The following is an 18,607-nucleotide window of genomic DNA, read 5'->3' as shown; positions in this document are numbered from 1 at the left end:
CAATGTCAGACTAGTCATGAACCATGGGTTCTACAATTATTGTGCAATTAATAAATTTTTTACACATTTCCCGTAACGAATTGAAAGGTTTTTGTTCTCCCAACAATAAGTACATCTATGTGTAATTAGAATAAATTTGAATTAGCTTATAATAACAAACATTCTGAGTGGGCATCAAAAATAATTGGAGTCACAGATCTACCACTATTTCAACCCCATGTTTGAAATCTAAGGAGTCACGAAGCAGAGAGCACAATTTGAAATAAAAATAGTTTTTTACTACAAAAAGAATATTTACTAAACTCTTCAAAGAAATTATTTTACAGATTATTTAATCAGCAAATACACAGCTTTATAATCACATGTTTCATGTTCTTTGTGCTAAACTCAGCATGATTTTCGTGTATCCAAAGCATTTGTTTTATTTCTTAAACCTGTTCTTTGAGGTGGACCTCAGTACTGTTCTGTGTGTGTTCCGAAATTGCCAATGCTAGTTCGTTTGAGTCCCCTTCTAAGGATGGAGCACCTCCTGTGTAGTGAGCTGCTCTCAGTATCGATGCCAGGATTCGATAACAATCCAGAGTTTCAGGAGCAGAAATGGCGTGACCCTCAGATGGCATATTAGTTGCTCTGGGAGAATTCTGACAAACTAGAGTCCGGATGGGGAGCACAGCAACAGAACAAGACCGTAAACTTTCAGCTCGAGGAGGTTCAAAATGGACTAGTTGTGCCCCAAACGTTATTTCTTGAGACAACCTACTCTCAGTACTTCCAGAACACCACTGAGACACTTGTTCTAAAGGGATAATGATTACAGATTCTTGAGATAATGAACTAGCTGCTTGCATTTCATGGCCCACTGGTGGATGGGACATTTTGGGATCTGTAAAGAGAAGAAAATTCATTTAGTTCACAGAAAAATATAACCATGAGTCACACTGGCAGCTGTCAATCTCGCATATCCATTGGGAAATTTCAAAATAATGCATCAATACTTCCAAATGAGTTATCTCTCACTGACTGCACACATTCCTTGCTCTCTTCCAAACATCATCCTTTGCAAAAAACTGAACAACCCAGTAACACCCACTCCGTCCCATATATACCAATAACAAAGCCAAAGTGACAGAAATAACTAAACTGAAACAATTGCTTTATAGCAGAATCGATACTGATTGACTTAGATAATGTAATTATTGAACTTCATGTGACCAATGAGATAAACGTGACATATCACTATTTTGCTAATAAAGACAAAACAACAATAGGTTGACACAAGCACTGTACAACTAAAAATCATGAATCAAAAACAATCCGTGAATCCACATAACGAAAGAAAAATAATTCAGTGGAACTCCAGCAGCTTTCAGAACAGGTTATATTATACAAGCTACAGAAGATATAAAATGATACCATCTGTAAACAAGATAGGAAATTTAATTTCCGTCCCATGGGGGTTGTTGTTAGGAAGAACGTTCCATCCTAACATGTTTCTGTGCAGACTCATTTAGACCTCTTTTTCTAAGGGGATGATAGAGATTTTTGCGATAATGAACTGACTGTGAATTTCATGGCCCACTGGTGGATGAGACATTTTGGGATCTGCAACAGAAGAAAATTCATTTAGTTCACAGAAAAATAACCCCATGAGTCACTCTGACAAAGTACTGCATCAATACTCACAGATGAAATTATAGGAAACCAATAGCCTCAACTAACACAATACATCATCCACTCCCTTACTCAGAGATTGCAGTGCTGATAATCTGCAATAGGGTTCGCCAACAATAGAAAAGTAAGATTACAGAATAATACACCACCAGGCATCTCTCATATTGGGGATTTATACTTTGTAACTGGGTTGTCATCACTGCAACACCAAGATACTTGCCCACTTAGTGATGAGAAGCCAATAAGCTACAAAACTTTGCCATATGGGTGATGGTACCCATTGAGAATAAGTAACAATAGTCTTCTCCTATGGTGAAGCGTTACTTATTGGAGGTAGTGCAATATCACAGCAACTCGTTGTGAAGGTATTCACAATATGAATATACTTAATGATGCAAATTTATAACTACTTAATTAGTTGATTATGTACTGAAATGATGCAATTGCACTATCTTGTACAGTAATTGAAGAAGTAAGATAACCGAATTGCTCTTGATGTTTTCAAATCACCCTGTTGAACAGACTGTGGCCTACCTTGAAACTGGACAGAAATATAATCTGCTCTCCTGCAAAATATGCTAACATGGAGTCCTCAGATTTGGATAACCCACTAAATAATAATTTAGCAATTCTTTTCAAACGCCAAAGATGTGTAAACTTGCCAGCTTTGCCTAGTCCTACTTGTAAATTTCATAGGGCACACTGGAATTAATATACATCTTAGGTTCATATTGATGAGATCCAATCCCAGCCATACTGTTCCAAACATACAACCAGCCAGATTTCATGAACTGCTTTCTCTGTGATATCAAAATTTTACGAAGAAAAGGAAAGCACTTCAGTTACTGGGGCAATCAGAATGCACTGTGCTAAATAGCAAAAAAGAATAGAGCTTGGAATGTTTCTTTCTGCAATTTCCAATTTCTATTTCCAGAAATATCAACCAGGCCACAGACAATAGAATAACCAGGAGGAGATTTGGAAAATACATAGAGTATCGAAACTGAATACTTAGCTTGAAACAGGAGTTATCATCCGGACCAAAAACACCAAAAGCATTAGCTAAAACATTTATAAGTATATCTTACAACTCAATCTTTCAACATATTAAGACAACTGCAGAACAGTACACTAAGTGAACACTGATTTAGGGCCAACCTTATGAAAAGCGAATTCAGCCGTTGACCACGTGAGCTATGAGAGAACACAGTTAGTCGACCTAAGTTGATAGATAAGGTGATAGTGGTTGAGTAGGAAGTAAAATTACGAGTGTGATGGGTAAAAGGAAGCATTTATCAGACTTTGATAATGGACAGATTCCCAATAAGCTGAACTGGTGGGGTGTTCAAGAGCGATGGTATTTAAAGTGTACCATGAGCCGATTATTTTTTTTTTGTGACAAGCAGTGATTGTCAGCAGTGTCACTTCGCAGATATTTTCTAAATAGTGAAACCCTTAACCTATCTCTCCAAGGTAAATGCGAAGTTTAAGGATGTGCAGGCAGGTAAATGCTTTAAGAAAAACTTCGCACTCTGGACACAGCAATTTGAAAAAGGATGTTTGAAAATATGTCCGTAGTTATCTTATTTTTCGGTCGAAAACGATTTGAAAATATCACAAATAAAAACAACTATAATTGGGCACTTACTAAAATGGGAAACAATTTTAAAATTTGTTTGAAAATTTGTCAAACAAAAAATATGAATGGGTTTTGAGTAAGATCTTTACAATTTATGGAAACCATAACGATTCAACACCTGCTAATTACTGCCCAACAGCAGCTGATTGATATTAGGGAAAATGGACATTTTTTTCTTTTATGAAACCCCAAACATGAGAGGAATCAGAACCCATAATACTTAGTACCATGTTTGAGTTGGAGGTTGAGGAGATGAAACAGGATATAGGTTGATATTAGACGAACTTCTGCAGACTAATATTCAGGAAACATGTATGAAGGAAGTTGTTCCAGAAAATGGCAGTTTAAAATATAAACGACAAAGATGAATAGTTGATTCTGCACGTTTGAGGTTGGACAGTAAATGGCTGTTGGGTGGTGAAGGCACAGGTTCGGACTTTTGAAAGAGAGGGCAGGAATTATAGAAGCCAATTCAGAAGTACAGTGCCAATGCAAGCATCTGTAGAAAAGGCATGAAGCAGAAATGGTACGTCTATGAGACAGGAGTGGAGGGACTCTGCTAGAGGGAGTCATTAATTAATCTAACTTCCCTCATCTGAATGGAATCTAGAAACCTGAGAGAGGTTTGGTGGAGACCAAAAGATGTTGGAACAATATTCTATCGTAGAGCGGGTTTGCGATTTGTACAGAGTGAACAACTGTTTGGAAGAAAAGTAACGCCAAGAGCGAAAAAGAAAACAAAGCTTTTTGGATGCAGAGGAAGCAATATTTGTAATGTGCTTGTGACAAAAGAGATTAGAAGTCAGGGTAATCCCAAAAAGAGATATCAATTTGCCTAGAAATCAGAGTGTCACCAAAGATAAACATAAGCATAGGAGCAGAAGAATCCTCCTTGTGAGATTTAAAACAAAACTGAATTTTAGGATAAAAATCAACAAAGCTGTCTTTGCCCCACTGGAGAATTACTTGGAGATTGGTATTTAAGGAATTGGTAGCAGATTTTCGAGAAGTTGAAAGTAATTGAGCAGAACAACGATGGGTAAAAGGAAGGATTTATCAGACTTTGATAATGGACAGATTCCCAATCAGCTGAACTGGTGGGTTGTTCAAGAACCATGGTGTTTAAAGTTTACCATTTTCAAAATAGAAATTGGAATGCAATGTGCTATCATCAGAAAATCTATGGATAGGATTTCCAGTCAATGGAAAAAGGTCATTCATAACCAAGGGGAAAGAGTTAGGGAAATAATTAAACCTTAGGCAGCAACAGCATTAGTGGAGAAGTTAGAAGACAGAGAGCATTCTACCATCACGCACATGAGCGATCAGAGAGAAAATTGGATAACAAATTACAAAAAATATTTGGCAAACCATAAGATCGAAGCTTGTTTAGAAGACCTTTAGGCCAAACGAACGAATGACTTTGAGAAGTCAAGAGCAACTGCCTGTGTTTCTCAAAATGTTTCGATTCAATTAGTCCATAAATAGGTAACATAAGCCAGAATATAACCAGTAGATTGACACTGACAGAATCCATACTGGCGATCGTTGATCAGACAAAAGGTTACTAGGTAGACTGATTTGGCAGTTAATTAATTTTTCCATTACTTTAGAAAGAGTAGAAGGAATTGCAGTTGGATGATAATTAGTTGGGAGGGATTTGTCACCCTGTCAAGGAACTGGTCGGATATGAACAAATTTCCAAACCGAAGGAAAAACACCTTTGGAATAAAAAATTTAAAAAAGATGGCAAAGAACAGGAGTAAGTTCAGAAGCACAGGTTTTCGATAACGAGTGGATGAATACCATCAGGATCTGGGGCTTCCTTAGCATCGAGATTCGTCAAACTCCTTCTGATATCCTTTGATGAAAGACTGAAATCCTTTGATGCGAGACTACAGGAAACATTGAATGGAGCACGTTGGGAATGGTGTAAAGTGTTTCACGAAAATCATTAATACATGAGTTGGAAGAAAAATGAGATGCTAGCAGGTCAGTTTTATCCTTGGCTGAAGTAACAAAAGGACCATCTGGATATAGGTGGGAGCAGAGTTGGGCAAAGGTTCTGGCCAATAACTTTGGCAAGAGTACCAAAACGCTATGCTACCATTAGGGTGAGAAGCAAGTTTTCTACTCTTATCTTGTTCAAACTCTAGTTTGGACAGATTAAAGAAGGGTTGTTTGTGAGAAAAAAGATTGTGTGTTGGCTTTATGGTTAGGATTGTCCGTTGTTCTGGTAGGTAAATGAATAGTGTCTGCGAGGTCATTGCATTAGTAATTGCAAAAGCTTAAGCATCATGACCAACTGGTTTGGCATGACTAGAAAATGGAAGCCAGCTGGAGTTGTGAATATTAAAATCAGCAAGGAAATTATTTACCTGAATGTTAGGAAAGTTGGACTGAAGAAAGCAAAATGCAAAGAGAGGAAGACGTCAAAGCACTCAAGTCCTTAGTAGAGTTGGGAAAACTGTAGAAACAACAGATGAATTTGACACAATGAAGAAGAGAGATTTTAAGCCACAGAAGATCGAAAAGTGGAGCTTCCAAATTACCAATCTCTGACAGGGAATATTGCAATGGACAAATGCACAAGTACCACCTTTGAGGTGAAACCAATCATAGAACAAATAATTTTGGTAACTGAGATGAGCAGTAGTTGAATCAATAAATAACTGAGATATTTGAGGAAAAGTACCTAGGGTTTAGCAGACTGCAAGTGGAAATGGACATTGTTGAGATTATAATTGAGACCACTTGTATTTGTAAAATTAATTAGGAACTCTTTTCACATATAAGGTTACTTAGTAACCTTATTATAGCAGCCATAGTGTATTCAATACCAAGAAGAAGTTTGGGTAAATACCATACGAATTAATGAAATTTTTGGATATGGCGTACACGTGGTAAGAATATACTCAGATGCTTGACCTAACATGGCATCAACAATTGCTCCACATACAGGCTATTCAGACTCCCGCCAGTAACTATCTGGCAGAGTAGAGGTAGCAAGATTATACACTAGCAGATCCAGAAGCCTCCTAAAAAATTACCTATAGTTTCCAATAAGAATAAGTTCGGTCTGGTGTACTCACTAGTGGCCAGCTGCAAACACCGTTTTGGAGGTGTACCCGGGAAATGTAAGGAAATTGGATCTTTCCATGATGCTCATCTAACCTCAAAAGTCATTAGTTATACTTCATGATGGAAGATATTATTATTACTATTATTAGCTGTATGGTACAAGGAAGCCTGAGGCTTATTCTGCACCAGCCAAAAAAATTTGCTGAGATACCATAAGAGAGAGAGTGACAAAAGTAGAAAGGAATCACCAAGAAAGAGAAGAATGATGATATCCAGTTGAGGATCCTGGGTGTGCGAGCACCATACTCACCAGATGTGAGCCCATGGGGTTGGGGGAAGGGTTGACCAGAACTTAACCCTGGAGATTAAACAAGAGTTCCACTACTTCAAGCCTCCAATAAGCAATGTGTGTATAGCCATCTACCATCTAGTAGCACATGGTAACACAGAGAAGTGGCATTCCTCCCTGTGGTGTGGGCGCCACACTTCTACCCCTGTTTACATTGTTTCCCCCCATGTGGTCACCCACATTGTGCTTATGCATGGAGGTTATATCCAGGATTACTAACAGTCCCACTGTTGTGAATGTGCAAGCAGAGGCTCTCTCACCGACTGTCCGGTCTTTGCCGAAATTGGGTCCACTTGACTTGAATGCCACATGAATATCAATTCCATTAGCGTTTTAGACTCCCAGTTAGCAATTACAGCTTGTTTGGTATGCCTGAGAGAATGTCAGTTTCAACCTCAATGACCTAAGTGAATAGAATTTTTAAAAATTTGGGATTCATGATACACTATTGTTGCATCCACTCACAGCAGTTCACTCTGGGAAGGTAGTCTGTATTGCCACATCTGGGAAGGTAGTCTCTACTGCCACATTTGGGAAGGAAGGAAGTCTGTATTGCCACATCTGGGAAGGAAGGAAGTCTGTATTGCCACATCTGGGAAGGTAGTCTGTATTTCTGCTGTAAAGTAATTTACAGAACCCTGCCATATGAAGTACGTAAGGAATTAACTCAGGAAGATATTATTAGGGATTTATATAAGAAAAATCTTCAAGATTATGGATATTAGGAGCAAGAGATTAGGGAGGGCATTATTTTTAGATTTAGTAACAGTTCCAAGGTAAGGTTTAATAATTGGGTAATTGGGGTAGTTCCTCACATGTTAGAAAATTTGAAGTGTAATGATAGGTTTTATTTTGGATATACATCACACAAAAATCAGATGTTTTACAGTTGTCACTAAATGTTTCAAGTGTTTGGGGTTTGGCCACTCTATACAACACTGCCCACACAAGACCGTGTTGTGTGTTCATCTTTTTGTTGATTTCCCAAATAAAAATAAAGATCCATGCTGTGTGATCTGCAAGCACAGAGGAAGAGCTTATGATCACTCATTAAGGAGTAGTAGTTGTCCTGAGTATAAAAATGCTCAGGAGTTTGCAAGTACGCATACTTATGATGGATGACTGTAGTAAGTTTAATGTGAATGGTAGTTTTCAACATAAAGATGAAGGTAGTGTGCTTAAGTTGGTTCAACTCAATGCCCAAACATTTCGTGCGGTTAGTGATGAAATTAGAATGGTGGCTGTGCAAGAAAGTGTTGACAATCTGTGTATGCAGGAGCAGTATGTTGGTTTCTTTGCACATGGACATAAAATTCTTGGTTTTCCTGCTGATGCCAGAGTTATAAGTGTAGTTGATGTTAAACCTAAAACAGCAATGGTGGTCTTTAATAAGTTATTACAGATAGCTGTCATCTCTGAGCTGTGTAGTCAGAACTCAACATGAGTGAACATTTGTACTCCTAGGCTGTCTTTTAATTTAATATCTCTTTATTGTCCTCCAAGTCACGAAAATGTAAACTCTATCCATTATATGGAAACAGTTTTCAGTGAAACTGGTTGCAGTAATTTTATTATTGCATTGGAATCCAATGCAAAATCTAACTTATCGTTTAGCAGCATGATTGATCAGAGATGTCGCCTAATGGAGGACTTTATTTTAACGAATAAATTGTATGTAGTCATTATATCAGGTCAGCCTTATACTTTTAACAATGTTCAATGCAGTTCGAACAATGATTTGACTTTAGTTAAGAATCTGTAATTGGCTTGTGGAAACGGACTATACGAATAGTGATCATTGATCTTTGGTTTTTCATATTAATTTGGCTGATTTAAATACTACTTTACATTTTGATAATTTTGAATTAACTAGATTTAGTTATAAGAAGATTAACTGGTCTAGTTTTGCATCGTCAGTGGCTATAGATTTTTCAGGAGACAATGGTTAATTTGAGTTTTTAAAATGCTTGTATGTTGCTGCTTTCATTCAGTCTTCATTTCTCAGAGCCTCAGCTGTGCCTCAAGAGGACAACGAGTTAAGAGGCGAATTTTTAATTGGTGGAATGCGGAATTATCTAAATTAAAGAAAGGTATTTTTAGGTAGGAAGGCATATCAGAGGTATAGGCGGTGGGGGCTGAATGAGGCTCAATTTTATCATGCATGTTATAGCAATAAAACGAAAATTTATTATAGGGATATTTATGAATGTAAATTAAAGGCTTGGAGAAATGTAATTACTAGTGTCGGCAGTATAGATCCTTGGAAATTAATTTATAAACTAAGTAGGAATAAAGTAAGACCTGGAGAGATAATGAATGCAGTGATCGTCAATGGTGTGGAAACAACTGATTGGATTACAAAAGTGCAGGCAATAACATTTGAGTTGTTTCCTCATGATGAAGAAGGGGACTCTAATGTAACATGTCTTGGGTCTGTTGATATTAGTTTACTCCAGAGGAATTGAGAGCCATTTCTAAGCAAATTAACACATCCAAAGCTCCAGGGATCGATTTAATATAAAATATCGCTGTACTTAAAGTGATTGAGCTTTATCCTAACATCTTGTTAAACTTATATAATAAATGTTTACTTCAAGGTACTTTCCTATGATCTGGAAAGTTAGTTTGATTAAGCTGTTAAGGCGGGAAAAAAATCGAATCACGCAAGAATGTACAGACCACTTTGGTTATTGGCTAATCTTGGCAAAGTTTTTGAAACAATGTTATTTTTACGACTGAACCAGGTCACATAAAAATGGTTTGACACTGCATTATCTGTATGGTTTCAAGAGGATGCCATTAATGATCTCATGAATTTCACCAACCAGGCAGAACATGTGTTAGCCATCTTCATAGATTTTACTGGAGCAGTTGACATGGTGTAGAATATACAGTTTAATAGGACTCTTTCGAGAGGGTGTCCTCAGGCGTCTGTATTGGGCCCACTGTTTTGGAACTTAGTACTTAATTTATGGCTAGAACAATCAGTTGAATATCTGCATAACCTTGCTTATGTAGATGATTTGGTTTTATTTGTTACTGGTGAATCCAGGTCTGTGGTTGAAATAAGAGTTGCACAGGTATTAGAAAGTCCAGTGTTATGGATAAATCATCATAAGCTATTGATATCTAGAAATAAAACTGTTATGATGCCTCTTAAGGAGAAACTAAATTATGCGCAACCACCAAAGCTTTAATTAAGGGGAGAAAGATGTCCCTAGTATCTGAGGTGAAATATCTAGGTATAAGAATTGATGATAGATTATCGTTTTCTCCACATTTAAATTATTTACACGAAAAAATTAAAAAAATTAGTGCATCAGTAATTCGATTAATGAGGTCAGATTGGGGGTTGAAAAGGAGTGTTTAAAATTTATACTGCAAGGCAGTCATCTTACCCACAGTTGCATATGGAGCATCAGCATTGTACTTCACAGTTACTATCATTAAATTTAAACAGAAATTGTTATCAATTCAGCGCTCAAATGTTTTATGTTATTGCTGGTTTGTGCAGAACAGTCTCAATGAATGCTATGCAGGTTTTGGTCAGCATTTTCCTCTAAACTTGTAAATTATATTTTCCTCTAAACTTGTAAATTATGTATCGAGCCCTTTGTTATTACCTAAAAAAGGAAGAGTCGTTTGTTTCATGAATATTACATGTGATATCACTGTAGAGATATCCAAAGCTAAGAAAAATGTTATAACACAGTTGATTTGTATGTGGCAACAGAGATGGGATCATAGTGTAACTGGCGAGGTGACTAGATTGATCACTCCAACAGTTATATTCACTTAGGCTAGTAACAACAAATGTTTTTTTTCCTTCTATGTTAACATCGTTTATTTTAACTAGCCATTGGGCATTAAATTTTAAACTACATTACTTTGGTCTAGTCAGCTCTCCTTTATGTACTTGTCATCCACCTGAGACTTGGAGTCATTTATTATATGATTGTAGTTGGTATGTTGAACATAGATAAAGGCTAAAAGTGAAGATTGGTAACTTAGTTAGAGGCTCTGAAAGTGGTCCTATTGCTAATCAGGCTAAATTTCAAGCACTGCAAGAGTTCTGTGTAACTGTTTTTCAATGGAACAGACAGAATAATCTAATACTTACTAATTACGATTTGGTTATATACACTTTGATTTTCGATGTTTTTTAGTTTGTTTATATTGTATATATATGTGTATATGTGTATATATATATATATATATATTAACAAACCTCTGAGAAATATTGGTACAAATGTTTAGGGGAGGTAGGTATCGTCTAAAGGAATGTGAATCGTATAGGAACCCATAACCGGAAATGTCACGGGAAAGTAGTAGAAGAGGCATAAGAAGCAGAAATGACACAAAAGAGTAATTGTATAGGAACCCATAACCGGAAATGTCACGGGAAAGTAGTAGAAGAGGCATAAGAAGCAGAAATGACACAAAAGAGTAATTAGTGGCAAACATTTATTTGACATAATATTAACAATGCAGTATGAGATGGATGCATTTCGTGATGTTAGAACACATGCTCGAAGGTTTCACCATGAGACGCGATGCATGTGTGACACTGACGCAAATATGGATTGGCGGACATGGTCAAACACACCTGGAGTTTCTTTGACAGTAGCAGCAGCGCAGACTAGTCTCGCCACGAGATCCATTTCTATCTCCACAGGCGATTCATATATGATACATTTGAGGACCCCCACAGAAAGAAATGAAGGTTCGATAAATCAGGTGAGTGTGGGGGCCAGGCAACGGTTCCACCATGGCCAATCCATCGATGCCTAAAACGCCTGTCCAAATGGTCACGAACACACCTTCCATAAAGGGCAGGAGCCCTGTCAGGTTGAAACCAAATGTTGCATCCCACATTTGCTGGAACATCAAGTAACCCTGGTAGAAATTGTTCAAGAAAGATCCGATATTCAGTGGAGATCATGCGGGATGGTTACAGGTATGGGCCGACTAAGCAGTCACCGATCATACATGCATGCCCACACATTTATTGTGAAGCGATGTTGTGCCACATGGGGGCGCACACCGTGTGGTTTGTCATGAGCCAACACATGAGTCTTGTGCTGATTGAATAAGCCTTCCTGAGTGAAATTAGTCTCATCTGTGACCAAAACATAGGCTGGAAAATTCAAGTGTTGAATACTTTCTTGGAGAAACTATTGCACAAAAGCCACACATGCAGCATGATGTTGGGGAACAGTAACTGAACCCTTTGGAGATGAAAGGGGGTGTAAGGAATCGTCATGCCAGACATGCTGTAAACTGCAATGAGATTTGCAGTGTACACTACACTCCTAAGGCAGAGGCAATGGCACATGTGCTGGTAGTAGAATTATTCTGGATGGCATTCAACACGCTTTCTTCCATGGTGGCAGTTTGCGCCGAAAGTGATCTGCCCACACTACTCCTATTAACTCTAAATAACCCCTAATCACCCAAATTTTGATGCACACGTGCAAACAAATGGTGGTCTGATACATGTCTGTCTGGGAAGCATTCTCCCTAAATTCGTTGAGTTTTCCATAAGTTCACCTTGCATGCTCTTCGTGCGGCGACTACTGCTTGAATGAGCAAACTAGAAATATTTCCTCTCGCGAACTGATGAACAGCACCGTGTACCGTCTTACAGTCGCGTTTCCGGTTATGGATTTCCATGCGATTCAAATTCCGTTAGATGTTACCTACCTCCCCTAAACATTTGTACCAATATTTTTGAGAGACCCTACTTATATATGTATATAATTGTATTAGTGATAAAAAAGAAAAGAAAGTTAAAACGACAGTAACTGTAACTAATATTTAGGTCAGTGCAGTTGCAAGCCATCATGCAATACACCCATAATGTCTATAAAATATAAAATATTAGGGATATTAAGGATAAAATATTAAGGATCAACCAAATAATAATACTATCAGGGTCTTAAGAAAATGGAAAAAAAATTATTATCACTTTTTACCGATAATCTAAATGAATTGAATTGGGGCCAACCACCCAGATTGAAGGCAAAAAATGACAAGAGGTTCTCTGTTTCTGTAATGATCAATATATGCTAAGTAATTTAAACCTAAACCAGATATAAACCAGTATAGGCCAAATACAGGGTGGTTCACTACCAATTTGTCAAACTTGCAGGAGGTGTAGGGGGCACAAAGATGAATCAGAATCACATAGCATTGCAGGGTCTGAAATCCATATGTCATGCGGTAGAGAACGTTGAACGGGAGGTCGCATGAACAGTGATCCCGCTGGAAGTCAACATTTGCGAACCGTTTCTGTTGAAGAAACCAAGTAGAAAAAGTCCTCCGGAGTGGATAATGTTATGAACTCCAGATGGTATGAACTCCAGATGGTATGAACTTATTTGCTTTGTTGACAGTATCCTCCATACAGTGGATTGGGAAATATTCAATCGTTGGCCTATCGCCTGAGACTCGTACTCAGGTTGCCTTCTGCACAATGCAGGACATTCTCCTCATTGTCTGGCATTCTCGTCATTTGCTCTCGATTCATGGTACCTCCCATGAAACAACCAGTCTCACGTAACCTTCTGTGCACACGTGCGAAAATTATAAGATGAGGAGCACGCCTGTGTGGGAAATGTTCCTGGTACAAGCGCAGAGCGGCGCACCCTTTATAGTCTACAGCTCCATACACAATGGGCAAGTCAGCCAGTTCAATGTTTGAATACTCATCCATCCTACTCCCTCAGGAACCAGTTCGCGGATGCTGACTTCCAGCGGGATCACTGTTCACATGACTCCCTGTTCAACGTCTACCGCATGACAAAGGCATGTCGGACCCTGCAATGCTATGTGATTCCGTTTCGTCTTTGTGGCCCCTTCACCTCCTGGAAGTTTCTCGCACTGGCAGTGAATCACCCTGTATAAATCAAATGTAAATAAATTTTAGAATTATTAGAATCAAATGTAAGAAATATAAGTAAAATATATATGTAAGCATATATTAATCATCGTTGACCCGACAGAGAACGTAATTTAATGATTAAAATAAGATTAAATATATAATACGTACCACATTTACCGTATCTAGGACATAATGAAATAGTCGACAAAATAATGTGGTGCCCCCTATGTAATGGATAAGGTAAAAATAAATATAAATAAATAACTAAATTTAGGTTAATGCAAAGAGAAACATCCAGATAGTAAGAAGAAAAAAAATTTAATTATTCATTTATATTTATTTTTACCATATCCATCACATAGGGGGCACCACATATTATTTTGACGACTATTACATTATGTCCTAGATACGGTAAATATGTAGTAGGTATTATATATTTAATCTTATTTTAATAATTAAATTATGTTCACTGTCGGGTCAACGATGACTAATATATGCTTACATTTATATTTTACTTATATTTCTTACATTTGATTCTAATAATTCTAAAATTTATTTACATTTAATTTTAATTTGGCCTATACTGGTTTATATTTGGTTTAGATTTAAATTACTTAGCATATATTGAGCATTATAGAAACAGAGAACCTCTTGATGTTTTTTGCCTTCAGTCTGGGTGGTTGGCCCCAGTTGAAGTCATCCAGATTGACGGTAAAAAGCAATAATAATTTTTTTTTGCGTTTTCTTAAGTCCCTGATAGCATTATTATTTGATTGATCCTTAATATTTTATCCTTAATATCCTTAATATTTTATTTTATATATATATATATATTTTTTTTGCTGGGTCTGAGGTGTGGGCAGCCTGGGAGTGGCATCGTTGGCACCCACCGATATAGCATTAATTCCGATGGGTGTGAGATTTTGCTGCATGAAGTACTGTTAAAATAGACCAAGCCAAGTACCAATTGGTTATGGGCTGCCATTAGGGAAAAGTTGTCCAGGTGCAAGGTGTCAGCTGCTCCCTGGTGGTGAAGAGGCCTGCACTACAGGTCTGTTTCGCAGAGGTTCTGCACAAATTCCGTTTATCAGGTGGAGGTAGACGGAAGTCTAGGTGCCACTTTAGACATAATAATAAATAATAATAAATTAAAAATAGTGTTGGTCCTTGAGTGTTGCACACCAGTGTTGTATGCCTGCTACATCAGAGCATTGAGAGACGGGAAAGAGAGAGAATGAGCATAATGTAATCTAAACAAACAAGTCAGTGTGGATCCCAATTCTTTACAGTTCACCTTGTCATTGGTGAATCCTAACCAGAAATGCGAAATATCTCCAAAACGATTAACGTAAAGCTTTTTTTGCATATTGTACAGGCTGTACAGTTCACCCTTAAAGTATTGACCATCACTTGTTAAACACCCTGTATAGTTCTATATGCATGATTATCTTGATTATTATACAATTCAGGCAATTTTTTGTACATAAAACCTTAAGCCACCAATCAACAATTAAAATATTGACAATGTTACAAGGATCAAACTGGCATCTCCTTTTCTCTGCGAAGTAGATACCTTAAGTATGATTGCTCATGATAGAACTATTTCTGCCATCGCAAGTATCATTTCTAATCGGATTGTGTTAAAAAGCTAACCCCAAAGCACCGCAGAGCTCATCGAAATTGCTGCCATGAATTTGATTTGGAGCCTGACAAAGGGTTCTCAATATATCTTGAAACATGACTCATCTTCTCTGATGAGTCCTGTTTTAAACTACAATAGATTCCAGATATTATTTCATCTGAAGACAAGAAAGACTACTGTATAAATTGGAGCAGTATGACATTAAAGGCAAAATGCTGCTATTGATAAAGGAATCGTTGAGTGGGAGAAGACAGAGTGGTAATCAATGGACACTGCTCTTTGGGGATTAATGTTTTTAGTGGAATCCCACATGGTTCTGTGTTGGGTCCGTTGTTGTTTTCTGTATTTATTAATAATATTGATGATGGTGTATCACGCTTAATGTCTACGTTTGCAGATGATACGAAAGTTGGCAGGTTGTTAATGATAGTAAAATAGTATGCTGATGAAAGAGTATCTAGAAGCATCGAGCAGATGAGCCGAAGGTGGTTTAACATTGACAAATTTAAGGTTCTGCATATGGATAGCAGTAACTCCAGATTAACATATCAACTGTGTAATACCACACTCAGAGTGGTAGAGAATGCAAAGGAACTGTAGGTAATTGTGCAGACAGATATGGAGTTTTGTGATCATTAAAGACAGTCTGCAAGAGTAACTCAGGTGGCTTGTGAATGATATACAGGAATTTTTCAAGCAGGCATAAAGAGGTGATTATACATTGTACAAGGCAATGGTCAGGCCACACCTTCCACTAGCACTAAGATTTGTGCTATTGGAAGAATGGCATTTAATGCCAATCTTATATGCACAGGTTAAGTCGGCTTAGGTCGTTCATACCTTTATACCAAGGTTCTCTGCTACAGCCTGTGTATGGTAGAATAAAAATCAACGGCTCCACCTCTCTTTTTAGTTTTCATAAGGGTAGCATTGGAATGCAATGCAGCGGTAACAAGAACAGAACAATTAGTCAAACCCTGTGGGTTGTTTTGGGGATGTGGTTGGCCTTGATTTTCTTTTCATACCTGAGAGTCCCCTTAAAATAGAGCTCAAGTGGTGGAGAGATATCTTGAAACTGAAGATATCGAATTGCTGTAGCCAGTATGATCACAGTCTTGAATCCAATTGAATCCAATTGTGTAGGATGCCCTTCTGTGTAATTCATGCGGGCAGCATCTTGTCGGTCACTTGGTCAGCGCTAGCGGTAGAATGGCATTTAATGACAATCTTATATACACAGGTTAAGTAGTGCATACCTTTATATCAAGGTTCTCTACTATCAGACTTGTTTAGCCATTGGAAGGGATCATATGAAATACTGATGTAATGTGATCACATTTTCCAGAATTGTGCATCAATTTCTGTAATGCTATCCTTTTGGTAGTTCTTATAAAGCCCCTATAAATGTCCGTTATACCAATCTGGAGTTTTTTGCTATCTCGTTATTTTTTGCTACAGCATCATAGCAAATTTTGTCACACTTCACTGCAAGCTGCAAGGGTTATACCTTGTTATTTACATGTTCTGTTAATTTTATTGAGCAGTTTGGTATCCAATCAGATGGGTCGCACAAAATGCCCTTCAATCTGCCCCTTGCCCAGATTAATCACCGTCGTAAATGACATCATTCCGGATATGACATTTCGAATCAAATTTAGTGTACAGCAGAAAATGTTGTCTTTCAAGGCATTTTCCGGAATGACATACCAAATCAAAGTTAGTTTTAGAGTCGTTACGTACAGTGGAATTGAAGACATTTCCAGAAAAGAGGTACCAAATCAACATTAGCAAGTTATCGTCATTAGCCGATTAATTGGCACTGAGATTCAAGAACATTGTAGGTTTACAGAGCTAACATATCATAGCGAACATATCGCGTTTAATTTGAGGACAGTAGTAGGTCCAGTTAGGAATTGTCTTTAGGAAGGCCAAATTGTTTTCGATATAACTGTTAATATGTTCTTTGGTTTGAACTTGCTCATGGATGAGTTTTGTATCATTACCTAGGTATTTGAAAGCCACCGATAAAGAGCCTCTCATTCTCAATCTCATTATCTTCATCGCTACCTAAAGTAGGTCATATGGAATCAATCTGCATCAGTCAGATCGTCTCAGCTAAATTGTTGCCACTACGAACTTCTTTACAAGTTGCCACTTGTAAAGAAGTTCTACATTGTCCAAGATAAAGGCTGGGAAAAAATTTCCTCTGTGTGCTTGTCAAACAGTAGGCGTTGCAGTACTTTATATCTTAGATATATTAGAATCGTCTCAAGAGAAACTGGGCGATTCAGAGATATGTATCCTCACCCACACATTTGCTGTTAGGCAATAAGGCTTTCCAAGATCGAAACCAATCATTTTATATCGTCTTTAGCCAAATTAACTTCCATATGACTGTAATCAAAGTATGACTGATCTATTGTGATTTGGTACAATCGATAGGTAAGCATATCAACAAATATAAATGCCACGCTTTAACCATTTGCTTTCTTACTAACCCGATGGGCTCACATCTGGTGAGTATGGGCATGGCACACACAGGGGCCTGAGTTGAATATCATAATTCTTCTTTTTCTTGACGATTCCCGTCTCTCTCTCTCTCTCTCTCTCTCTCTCTCTCTCTCTCTCTCTCTCTCTCGGAGTAATTCAGAATTTTCTTTTGCCGGGTGCAACATAAGCCTCAGCTTCCTTGCACCATATGGCTAATAAAAATTATAATAAATAGCTTCTGTATTATCCTGCGTTTTATATGCACATTGGTATTACGATCGTCATCAATTCCTTGGGAAGCAAAGGACCATCGTGTTGACTGAAACAGCACAATGATCACTTGTCCCAGAATGACGTGTTGTCCGTATGCTTATCTAAGGCACTTTATTTGCATGAACGGTAAGCAAGGAAAAATAAGCCTCTCGGTAACTAAATTCAACTTCAATAAACGTGATGGGATTTCTCAGTACACAAAGTCGTTTGACAAATATAATTGATCCTCTGCAGTTATTACACAGAATTAGCATTAGTAGAGGCACATGATGCAAGCAAGCTTATGCAGCATCAGCCAAAAAAACCCCCTCCCATTTCACCCCTCCGTTCGTTCCAAATACCTGTCCAGATCAGCCTTAAATGTATTTAGGCTATCAACTTCCACAACAAAGGATGGAAGTCTGTTCCACCAACCAACTACCCGCTGCCTATAGACAAATTTCCACACATCTATCCAACAACTGTCTTTCCTCAATTTCAAATTATCCCCTCTCAGGTGATTTCTCAGTTTATGCTGAGCAACATGAAGAATTCCATCAGCATTGAGTATGCTCAAACCATCCAACGCTTTATATACCT

General features: G+C 37.7%; 1 protein-coding gene across 1 annotated transcript in view; it reads right to left on the bottom strand.

Moving 5' to 3' along the window:
• Positions 1–428: 428 nt before the first annotated feature.
• LOC150075707 (calcineurin-binding protein cabin-1-like) overlaps positions 429–18,607 on the bottom strand; it is a 1,104,404-nt gene continuing 1,086,225 nt past the window's right edge. The window contains exons 44-45 of the mRNA XM_090388624.1: positions 1,561–1,602; positions 429–883 (exon numbers count right to left, since the gene is read on the bottom strand). Coding sequence (XP_090244750.1) covers positions 429–883; positions 1,561–1,602 — 497 coding nt within the window. The remainder of the gene's footprint in view (positions 884–1,560; positions 1,603–18,607) is intronic.

Source organism: Mastigoproctus giganteus, chromosome 14 (genome assembly GCF_048544385.1).
Source record: "Mastigoproctus giganteus isolate SK-2022 chromosome 14, ASM4854438v1, whole genome shotgun sequence".
Classification (NCBI taxonomy): Eukaryota; Metazoa; Arthropoda; class Arachnida; order Uropygi; family Thelyphonidae; genus Mastigoproctus; species Mastigoproctus giganteus.
The sequence above is the reverse complement of the archived record's forward strand: the minus strand, read 5'-3'. Positions and strand labels throughout refer to the sequence as shown.